At 42.5% G+C, this 12040-nt stretch overlaps 1 protein-coding gene across 5 annotated transcripts in view; it reads right to left on the reverse strand.

Moving 5' to 3' along the window:
• The window catches only part of LOC127567007 (R3H domain-containing protein 2), a 200485-nt gene that overhangs the window by 2825 nt on the left and 185620 nt on the right, over positions 1-12040 (reverse strand). For 4 of the 5 annotated variants that reach the window (XM_052009619.1, XM_052009615.1, XM_052009617.1 and 1 more), the window contains 2 exons: positions 9597-9697; positions 8858-8942 (listed from right to left, as the gene is read on the reverse strand). In XM_052009619.1, coding sequence (XP_051865579.1) covers positions 8858-8942; positions 9597-9697 — 186 coding nt within the window. The remainder of the gene's footprint in view (positions 1-8857; positions 8943-9596; positions 9698-12040) is intronic. The other variant, XM_052009616.1, reaches the window with a different exon arrangement.

Raw genomic sequence — 12040 nt, forward strand, 5'->3', positions numbered from 1 at the left:
CCTAAACCTTTCCCCTTGGAGGCATTGTGGACAGCGAGGAAGGCTTTCAAAGCTTGCAGAGGGATCTGGATCAACTGGAAAAATGGGTCAGAAAATGGCAGATGGAATTTAATGCAGCAAGTGTGAGGTGTTGCATTTTGGAAGGACAAATCAAGGTAGGACATACACAGTAAATGGTAGGACACTGAGGAGTGCAGAGGAACAAAGGGACTTGGAAGTTCAGATACATAATTTGGTAAAGGACTGTGACTTAAAGTCAAATCATATATAGAAAGAGCAGAAAGGTAGATTGGATGGAGAGAGAAAAGAAATCAAAGGAAAAGTATCAGTTATATCAATCAGTACCATTATGGGCAGGCACGGTAGTGTAGCGGTAGTGTAACGCTATTACAGCGCCAGCGACTCGGGTTCAAATCCGGCCGCTGTCTGTAAGGAGTTTGTATGTTCTCCCCGAGTCTGCGCGGGTTTCCTCCGGGTGCTCCGGTTTCCTCCCACATTCCAAAGACGTATGGGTTAGGAAGTTGTGGGCGTGCTATGTTGGTGCCGGAAGCGTGGTGACGCTTGTGGGCTGCCCCCAGAACACTACGCAAAAAGATGTATTTCACTGTGTGTTTTGATGTACATGTGACTAATAAAGAAACCTTGTCTTATCATTTCAAACCTTTTGCACTGAATTTAATTTGATCTAATAGCACAAATGCAGCAATTTCTTGAAACTCACCTGGGGTTAAGGCAAAGCTGCCTTTCTTGCAAAGCTTATGAACAGTCAGGGAACTGCCACAGAAATACATTGAAAATGTATCCCACAAAACACAGACATCACAAGGAGGGAGAGCTGGCCATGAACTGACCTTAATGTATCCTCTCAAACAGCAGCTGCTTTGAAGGGAGACACCTTGCCCTCAGAGCCAACAAAAGAAGTGTAGAAAGGGAACAGGAAGAAGCTGCAGTCAGTGCCACCTCTCCCGCATGGAAACATGTCTAATTTCCGCAGACAGAGCTGTGCCTCTAGAATTAGATTGCTAAGTCACTGTAAGACCCATCATGGTACATCATCCTGGATTTGAAGAATCGTTAACAGCATGTTCCAAATGTCTTTTTAAAAAATTGTTCTCTGGATGTGGTAAGGTTGGCAAGGCCAACATTTATTGTCCAGTCCTAATCGCTGCTGAGAAGGTGGTGGTGAGGCACTGACTTGAACTGCTGCAGCCTGTGTGACCAAGCTGTTAGATAGGGAGTTTCAAGGAGCAATGATATCGGTCCTAATCAGGATCGGGCATGATTTGGTGTTGCCATTCGGCTACTGTTCTTGCCCTTCGAGGTAGTAAAAGCCCATCAAGTTTATTAAGATGCTGTCCAAGATGTTTTAGTTGGTTGCTGTGGTGCACCCATGTAGCCACGCTGCCCTGGGGGTGATGGATTGGCTGTCAATCAAACAGACTGCTTTGACCAGGACAGTGTTGAATTTATTGAACAGTGTCAGAGTCCCACCTTTCCAGATATGAAGAGTTGAGTAAATATGGGTACCATGGTGCATTTCCTCACTGAGGTAAACATAAACAGGTCATAGGCGACTTAAGTAGTTGTAGCATGACCTCGAATAGGTCTTAAATCACAGATCAAGTTCTGGAGATACTGTGGAGGGACAACATAAGAGTTGGTGATGGAACACATATGAGACTTTTCCCACATTGTGCTCTGTGTCCTGTTAATTAATGCCCCATAGGAATTAACTGTCAATATATTTCACAGAAAACCCAGAACAATTACTCACTGCAAGACCACAGATTCTGGAGTCCATAGGTTCTAACCAAATCCTGCAGAGCAACTGGCAACGAGAGGAGAAATCACCCGAATACAGTGCTGTGGGTCATCGAACTTAAAACCACACAGCAGTAAGAAACCACAAAACACATGAAACTATACTATTCTCCTACGCTATGTTGAGTATGTGGACTGAAGATTAATAAATTTGCATCTGCAGTTTCTGACACCATAATGTAAACAGCCGTACTGTCCTTGTACAATGTTTGTTACTTTGAGGCAATTAGGTTATCCTTTTGTAAGGCAAACTGACACTCTTTCCCATCCTTGACTTCATTAATGTGTATTTGATTTACTTCACCATGCATAGAAGGTCTTGGTATGCATTTTGACACTATTAAGATACAGAATAAGACTACCAGTGGAGTAAACACATGTTAAAACTTAACGTGTAATTGGAATGACCATTGTGGGAATGCAGCAGACAGATATTAGAACCCCTTTCATGACACTTATGCAGGACATTTGCCTTTTGTTTATCCAACACGTGGATGTAAATCTGTAAGACAAACTCACGTCTAAGACAGCCTAATAACCAGGCTTGCGGAAGGAGTCTTTCCTTCAGTATTGCTGGTGAGTCTTTGTACTGGTGCCTGTATTTAAGTTAAAAGAGGTTTCTGAAGGAAATAAAAATCAACAAAAAAAACTGCAGACCCTGGCCTGCTGCTTGCAACACATCACACTTCTTTGTCACCCTCTCACTGTCCCCATTAACAACTCATCCTCACAGCAACCCAGGCCTCATTGTATCAGAGATAATCCCTTTGCCCTACCCATTCCTCCCCCAAACCTTCCCTGCCACTTAAAATTAATTTCTTTCTCTCTTTCCCAATTCTGATTAAGGGTCTTCAACCTGAAACATTAACTTTGTTTCTCCCTCCACAGATGCTGCCTGACCTGCTGAGTGTTTCCAGCGTTTTCTGTTTTTGTTTGGGAAGGAAATACTCCTGTGGTCTAGGGCGGGCACAGTAGTGTAGCAGTTAGCGTAACGCTATTACAGCGTCAGTGACCCGGGTTCAATTCCAGCCGCTGTGTGTAAGGAGTTTGTACGTTCTCCCCGTGTCTGCGTGGGTTTCCTCCGGGTGCTCCGGTTTCCTCCCACATTCCAAAGACGTACGGGTTAGGAAGTTGTGGGCATGCTATGTTGGTGCCGGAAGCGTGGCGACACTTGTGGGCTGCTCCCAGAACATTCTCAGTAATGCAAAAAGACACATTTCACTGTGTGTTTCGATGTATATGTGACGAATAAAGATATCTTATCATTGGAAACAAACTAGGTTCAGTTGTTTTAAGAATATGACCAACATTATTTGATAAGATGATTTCTTTATTAGTCGCATGTACATTGAAACACACAGTGAAATGCATCTTTTGTGTAGAATGTTCTGGGGGCAGCCCGCAAGTGTCGCCACGCTTCCAGCGCCAACATAGCACGCCCACAAATTCCTAACCCGTACGTCTTTGGAATGTGGGAGGAAACCGGAGCACCTGGAGGAAACCTGCGCAGACACGGGGAGAACGTACAAACTCCTTACAGACAGAGGCCGGAATTGAACCCAGGTCGCTGACGCTGTAAAGCGTTACGCTAACCGCTACACTACTGTGCTGCTTTTAAGCATATGAAATTATGAACTTCAGATGAAGCAGACCCTAACTTTATCACTAATAAATAGATCCCAACTCCTTACATTTTAAATTTGGGATTGTCATGTAGCGGCGGATTTGGGGATAATTTAAACAACGAATAGCTTTATCCTTTCTTGCAGGGCTACAAAATATCAGTGAGCAGATTCTTGCACTAACAAACAAGATGCCGGAGGAACTCAGTGGGTCAGGCAGCATTAATGCAGGGGAATGGACAGTCGACATCTCATTTGTGTCCAGATGAAGGTTCTCGACCTGAAATGTCGACTGTCCAGTTCCCTCCACAGATGTTACCTGATCCGCTGAGTTCCTCCAGTATCTTGTGCCTTGCTCCAGATTCCAGCATCTACAGTCGCTTGTGTCTCCAGATTCTTGCACTAGCTGTCCTGCCCTAGTTTTAATGCATCATACAGTACAGCATCTCACAAACTTGCAACCTCTAAGAGCAGCAGCAACATAGAAATACCTCAACCTGCAGGTTCCCCTCCAAGTCACACACCATCCTGTCTTGGAAATACACTGCCGTTCCTTTCTCGTCGCTGGGTTTAAATCCTGGAACTCCCTCCCCAACAGCGCTGTAGGAGCACCTTTACTGACTGCAGTGGTTCAAGAAGGTGGCTCACCACCATTTTCTCAAGGACAATTAGGGATGGGCAATAAATGCTGGGATAGCCGGTGCTGCCCAGATCCCCAAAAATGAACAGACCAGAAAAAGAATACATTTGTGTTCACATAGTAACCTGAAGCTCCTGTTGGTTCTGTTCTGCCAATAGATAGCCACTGCCTACCCAAATCTGAAACTCCAATAATGGATATGCTGATCCCAACAAAACAGACTGATGTTTCATAGTTTCCCTCTAATTTAAATTTCCAGTGTATGGAATCCCACAAAGAAATGTGTTATATCCGTACATTGTATTAGAAATAACTGCATTCCAAGCAAACTTCATTCTACTGGGGAGAAAAGTAGCAAAACTTTGTATCCTGACTCTCAAAGGCATTCAGCAGCCCAAAGGTCATAGCTGGTGTGAATTATTCATTTACTGAATTGGTGGCAGGATTTTGTTACCAAAGAGGTTTATTGGCAAGCAAGCTCAAACAAGGTATTACATTGAAGTATAAAAGGATTAAGGGCTAAAACATCCCTCGGGCCAGATAGCATATTGAGTGTGCAGAGGGAGACGAGTGGTAAATTTACAAGGTACTTTCTGTAGCATGGGACCATTTGGTTGCTGGAGAAGCTCTGCAAAAAATGTTCATGTATAACAGCAATCAATTTAACACAGACAACTTTAAACCATTGGCTTACCATTAGCTTATGGTTAACGGGTAAAATAATAATGGTAAAACCAGTTTAATAATTTCCACAGAAAAATAGCTGTATATTTTTTTGTTGGAAAGTTAGCAAGGACTTGATAGAGCTTTAATATAAAAACACAAAATGTTGGAAAGAGTCAGCAGCTTAGACATTATCAATGACTTGGGAAATCATTGGTGAGTAGAATTTTGTTTTCATTGTTAGCAAAACTTTAACAATGGCCAGGGGCATGTGCAGAAGGGGAGGGTAGAACAGCAAATTTAAATTCCTGTGCACACATGTGGAATATGTTACGGACATTGGTAAACCATTTATTTTAAGTGGGTTACTGCTGCTGATAAAATATCAAATCAAATATCTAGGCTGAAGAGTATTCATGAGAGGTGTCATTTTGCTGCAAAGCGAGGGCATCACAGTGCTTCTGTTACTTATATGCTTGGGTAGATTACGTGGATGAAGGAATACATTGTAAGCATGTTAAATTTGAAACAAAATAAGGAGAGCAAATAGGGGAAGAGGATGCAGTTAACTGTGAATAGTATAGATCAGTTACACAATCAAAATTGTATTCTGATGAATGAAATAGAGTTCTGGGAGAGAACAACAAAAGATGGGTTCAACATGGAGAAACCAAGGGACCTGGGAGCAGCCGTAGAGAAACACCTTCAACGTTGAAAGGTAGAAAGAAGCAAGTGAAAACAAGCAGAGTGTTGGGATCTGTGGTTAAACAATGGGGTACAGGTTTCCACAGGTTATAGTGAGGATTTATAATACATTGTGCAAAGCTCACCAGGAGGACATTGGACTGTGAGGTAGATGATAGTAGCTTAATGTTTTCAGCCTAGGCAGAAGTTATGCAGAAGTTACAACAAATTATTTTAAGAATAATTGGGATAGATGTGGTGAACCCAAAGCATTAGATCATGCCATTAGTTACATAACTTAAGAGTAAACGTTAAAATGTTTAAAAATCTTTACTCAAAGTGTAATTAGGAATAACTTATAAGCCAAGACAATAAAGTGTGTTTGGTAAATTGCAATATTACAGGGCGAGCTTTAAAGGGGGCAGTAAGCTTCTTTTTCTATTGCCCACTATTGCAAACCATTACCCCAAAAGTTACATTGTGCCCAACTGCCATGTCTTTGTGTTTATTACTTTCTACATACAATTGACACAGTAACATAAATACTCAGAGACAGGAGTTTGGCCATTTAGACTCTCAGGGCTATTCCACCACTAATGAGATCACGGGTGGTATGTGACCTAACTCCAAATACAGTACTTGTCTTTGCCCCATATTCCTTTGGTTGATAAAAATCAGTTTATATGATGGCTTGCTTATTCTGCCAGTGGATTTGAAAGATTTTGCAGAGACAGTGTTAGTGGTACCTCTCCAGTGCCTTGAGATGCCTTCTGTGGATAGTCCAGGTCACAGGAGCATATAGAAGGGCAGGGATCACTGCTGCCCAGTAGACCGTGAGATTTGTGTATGGTCGGAGGTCTTGATCTTCAAATATTCTTTTCCTCAATGGCTGAACTGGTGCACTGATGACAGTAAGGAATTTCACCATTAATATCTGCCTTCACTGAGAATTGTCTCCTGAGATATGGGAAATGGTCCACGTCTTCCAGAGAATGTTTCCTTGCATTCTTGTGTTGGTTAGAGCCATGGCTTGTATGGCAGCATGAAGCAAATGCAAGGTGGAGGCAGACTTCCGTGGATACCAAAATTTGAGAAGGATGTTCCATAATCCCTCTCAAATGGAGGAGTCAAAAGCTTTAGTGAAGTCAAAAAAAGCCACGTTTAGTGATTGGTACTGCTCCTTGTATTTCTCCTGGAGTCATTGTGCAGTGAAGACCATATCCATTGTGGCTCTAGGTGATTGGCTCTACACTGCGAATTGGGGAGTATTCCTTAGACCAATGGGAGGAGGTGGCTGAGGGGGACCTCAGTGTCTTCGCTCAGGCTCCATCCCCAGTAATGAGCCTCTAATATACTCAGTCAGCTCCACTGGGCAGACAATTTATTCCAAGCTCTGTCATGGTATGAGATTACCAGGTGGACAGATTCCAGGATGTTCTCAAAGCCTTCTTGAAAAAGTGCCACACCCCCATTGACTCTGAGGCATCCCTGACCCATGACCACTCAAAACAGAGAAAGAGCAATTGGCCCGTGCATTGGGAGCACACAGACACCCTGTGTAAATGGTGGAAGGAGAGCACCACCTCACAAACTACCCATCTGCTCTGATAAGCAGCTCTTGGCCCACGTGACAGAGTCTGCAGGCCTCATAGAACCATAGAAGACTACAGCACAGAAAACAGGTCCTTTGGCCCTTCTAGTCTGTGCTGAAACGTTATTCCACTAGTCCCATTTACCTGCACCCAGTCTATAACCCTCCAGACCTCACCCGTCCATGTATCTATCCAATTTATTCTTAAAACTTAAGAGTGAGCCTGCATTTACCACGTCAGAATGCAGGCCATTCCACACTCCCACCACTCTCTGAGTGAAGAAGTTCCCCCTAAACCTTTCCTCTTTCACCCTAAAGCCATGTCCTCTCGTACTTATCTCTCCTAATCTAGGTGGAAAGAGCCTACTCGCATTTACTCTGTCTATACCCCTCATAATTTTGTAAACCTCTATCAAATCTCCCCTCATTCTTCGACGCTCCAAGGAATGAAGTCCTAACCTGTTCAATCTTTCACTGTAACTCAACTCCTGAAGACCCGGCAACATTCTAGTAAATCTCCTCTGCACTCTTTCAATCTTACTGATATCCTTCCTATAGTTAGGTGACCAGAACTGCACACAATACTCCAAATTTGGCCTCACCAATGTCTTACACAACCTCACCATAACATCCCAACTCCTATACTCAATACTTTGATTTATGAATGCCAGGATGCCAAAAGCCTTCTTTACAACTCTGTCTACCTGTGACGCCACTTTCAGGGAATTATGTATCTGAACTCCCAGATCCCTTTGTCCCTCCGCACTCCTCAGTGCCCTACCATTTACTGTGCGTGTCCTACCTTGATTTGTCCTTCCAAAATGCAACACCTCACACTTGTCTACAAGAAATTCCATCTGCCATTTTCTGGCCCATTTTTCCAGTTGGTCCAGATCCCTCTGCAAGCTTTGAAAGCCTTCCTCGCTGTCCACAACGCCTCCAATCTTAGTATCATCAGCAAACTTGCTGATCCAATCTACCACATTATCAGCTAGATCATTGATATAGACAACAAACAACAATGGTCCCAGCACAGATCCCTGAGGCACACCACTAGTCACAGGCCTCCAGTCTGAGAAACAATTATCCACTACCACTCTCTGTCTTCTCCCACACAGCCAGTTTCGAATCCAGTTTAGAACCTCTCCATGGATACCTAGTGTCTGAACCTTCTGAACTAACCTCCCGTGCGGGACCTTGTCAAAGGTCTTACTGAAGTCATCACTGGCTTCATCTGCCATTTCAGAATCCACTGAACTGGAGTGGATGCAAGTCATCCTCAACCCTGAGGGAGTGTCTAAGAACAATTTGTAACTGACCTAAAATAAACTGCCATTTCATAAACTTCAGATATCCTGGCTTCACTCCTGAAGGGCCTATCTTTAATTTTGAGTCTATGCTCCCTAACGAGCAGAAATATTTCCTCTCTTCCTACAATCTCAGTTCCCCTCAACTGAAAATCAAGCAAATTAGCTCTATGTTCTAAAATCCAGGGAACTGTCTGTGTAGTCGCCCTGTATAATTTAATGCATAGAGAACAGGTATCATTCTGGTAAATCCCACACTGCATTCCCTCCAATTTCCTCTTAATTAAATGTCATCATTCAAATTATCTAATAAGCCAAGTATTTTTGCTTGAAGTCCCACTCTGCTATATTATTTGCATTGCTTAATTGAAATTATTGGATAATTGAAATTTGTTACAGCAACAAATTAACAGTAGGCAGTACAACATGAATAGCCTTTCCGCCTTTAATAAATCTCATTCCCAGCAGTGAAAATTTTGAACAGAAAGCAAATTATTTACATAATTTCTGTGAAGGTTCAGATACTAACCAACATCACCTGTGCCAAGATCGGTAGATGCAGATTTCAGGGTTGGCTTCTTTCCTCGTTTAGTGTGTTTTGTACTGCATGGACCCTTTAAATAAAAATACATCAATGGAGTCTGTTCATATGGCAGCATTATACTTAAACCAAGAAATACAATGAACTGACATACAATAGTCTGAGGGATCTAGACTTACTAATAGTTTGCATAGCCCAAGTAACACTCAGCAGGTTACCTATCCACCCCCTTAACCAGAACAGAACACAAAGTCTGAGGGTAGGAAGTAACTCATGATAAGGGAAAGTGAGAACATGCAAATAGGTTTTTTTATCTATAGAACAGTTTACGAAAAGGCATTTCTTTCAGAGAGACTTATTTGGAAACTTCAGGGAGTGTCTCATTGGGAGTAGGAGAAAGGTGAAGTATTGAGATGGTATGAACAATGGAATAGAGCTTCTTCACATAGAAATTTATGAGCAAGGGTTGTCCCTTGGACTCCTTGTGCCAATATCGACACATTCCCAGGTTTCAGTGCAAATACTAGTGTTCTTAGAATCACCCACCACTCTAACAAATCTTGTACACTGTTGGGAAGTATTTAAAGATTCATCTGCAAATATTCTTAACAATATACAGTATTTGTTCTATGTTTACAGAGCTCATTCGGTAATGTGGAATCAAAGCAAAACTAGCTCTAAAATGTTGTGGACAGCTCTTTCCTCATGTGCTTTTCTCAATCCATACCTGATGAGCTGAATACTGGCACTGTCCATGGATTACTGGAGGTGGACATACTGGAAGGTTGTACTGCAAAGGCTGACCAAGTAAAGAATAACGAGTATCACCTAATGAAAAGAAACAGGAAAATAAGGAAGTGCTTTGCAAGCACACTGAGTAACTTCAATCTGCAAACTGAACCTGAAGGATGGTAAGCAGGAGTAAAACCCAGACTATGGTCCTTGACCGAGAGAAACGTACAAAAGGCACAGGCTGTTAAGGTTTCTAAGTAGCTGTGGCTGAGCATTCAGCTGATCCACTACTTGCTTCCTCGGCTAAATTCCAGTTGACAGTATCACAAGGAATTACTAAGTACAGTATAATGAGCAGGAACTGCAAAAGGAGAGTACATCAAAAATACAATGTCATATAGGCAAACAAATACCTTGATTTTGCATAATGGTGTCCCTCAACACATTTGAAACATCAATGTAATTTGTTTCATGTCGTATTAAGGTTTTCCGTTTATAGCTCTTTTGACCAAGGGAACTGGCAGATACCTTCTGATGGCCACAAGACATGGCAATATTTTTTCAGTCCAACTGTCCTTGGATAATAAACAGGGGAAGCAAAGCGGGTAGAGCTGCTCTTCACAGTTCCAGAGATCCGGGTTCAATCCTGACCCCCGGCGCTGTCTGTGTGGAGTTTGCACGTTCTCCCTGTGACCGTGTGGGTTTCCCCCGGGTGCTCCGGTTTCCTCCCACATCCCAAAGATGTGTGGGTTGGTAGTTTAATTGGACATTGTAAATTGTTGGTAGTGGGTGGGTGAGGGGTAGAATCTGGGGGGAATTGATGGAAATGTGGGGAGAATAAAATGGGATCAGTGTAAATGGGTGGTTGATGGTTGGCACGGACTCAGTGGGCCGAAGGGCCTGTTTCTGTTCTGTATCTCACCATGATTCTACCTCCAAGGCTCATTTGCTCTCCTTTTTGGTAGGGAGGGACAATTCAAACCACTTCTGATGGCCATAATTGAAACATGGTTGATCTTAACCAGATACTGATATTTTTGTTATATATGTGAAAACACCACTGCTAAAATATATTAACAGCCTAGTTTCTAACAGCAAGCTAATTATGGTTTCCTATTTAAAATATTGGACATCGTGACTTGTACTTTTGCATGAAATAATTTTGTGTCTTTATCAATCCAGGAGACTCAGCAAAAGTCTTGGTCTACATCCAGCTAAAATGTTTCATCAATCATTTTAAAATGTTCATTGATTTACTTCCCACCACATTTATACCTAATGTCAGTTTGCTTTGCCTTTTTAGCTTCTCAGTTCTTTGACCACAAGTAAAGAAGCATTGCCCTTAATAGTTTCCAAGTCAGGCTACTGAAATGAATGAACTTGCAAAAATGTATGCTTACCTGACACACTGTTGCCAATCCACTACAAGCCCTAGTCCTGCCAACTTGCAGGCTACATTTCAAGCAACTTTAAGTCCAGTGAGTTTGCATTAAGTAGACAAGAGTTTGGGAACAATGAATAAGCAGAGGAGTGCTAATATTGTTCACAGAATCATAATAGCACAGAAGGAGCTCATTCACTCATTAAGCCTGTGCTGGCTCCCAGTAGAGCGATCACGTTAATCTCATTGTCCCCTCCTCACCCCCCACCACTCTATCCCCATAGCCCCATAAATTATTTTCCTTCAAGTACCTACCTAGTTCTCTTTTGAAAGCCCTGACTGATTCTGCTTCCACCACCCTTGTAGGCAGAATGCTCCAGATCACAAATAAACTTTGTATAATCATTTTTGTAATAGTATAAATCTCTGCCCCAGGTCCTTCAACCATCCTCTCCTGGGAACACTTTCCCTTTATCTATCCTATCTAAAACCTTTATGATCTTGTCCATCCTGACCAAATCTGCTCTCAAACATTTTTGTCTTCAAGGAGAACAAACCCCTGCTTCTCCAGTCTAACCATGTAGCTGACATCCCTCAGCTCTGGAACCATTCTAGTAAATCTCTCTGCACACTCTCCAATACCTTCACACCCTTCCTAAAGTGAGGTGACCAGAACTGGATGCAGTACTCCAGTATCAGTGTTTTATTCTGGATCAATGACGTTATACAACCTTAACTAACTAAAATCAAACACCTTAAGCCAGAAGAGCACTGGTCCAAAGAACAGGTTGAGGATTTAATCTGGAAACCGATGGACCCCCTTTCCATAGAAAGAGACTGGGAATTTCCCTTCAAGTCCTCCCTGCTAAATGGTGCTTCTGTAGAGACTGTATATGGAAGAACCCTACCTGCTCATTGTAAATCCTTCTCCCTATTCCATGGAAATTCCCAACAACAGTATCAGCACCACAACAGACAGGGCCCACTCAAGCTAGCCAGGGACATCATGCAATTATCCAAGCTTGAAAACACAGGAAAAGAATGTGGAGGGAACACTA

Source organism: Pristis pectinata, chromosome X (assembly GCF_009764475.1).
Source record: "Pristis pectinata isolate sPriPec2 chromosome X, sPriPec2.1.pri, whole genome shotgun sequence".
Taxonomy (NCBI): Eukaryota; Metazoa; Chordata; class Chondrichthyes; order Rhinopristiformes; family Pristidae; genus Pristis; species Pristis pectinata.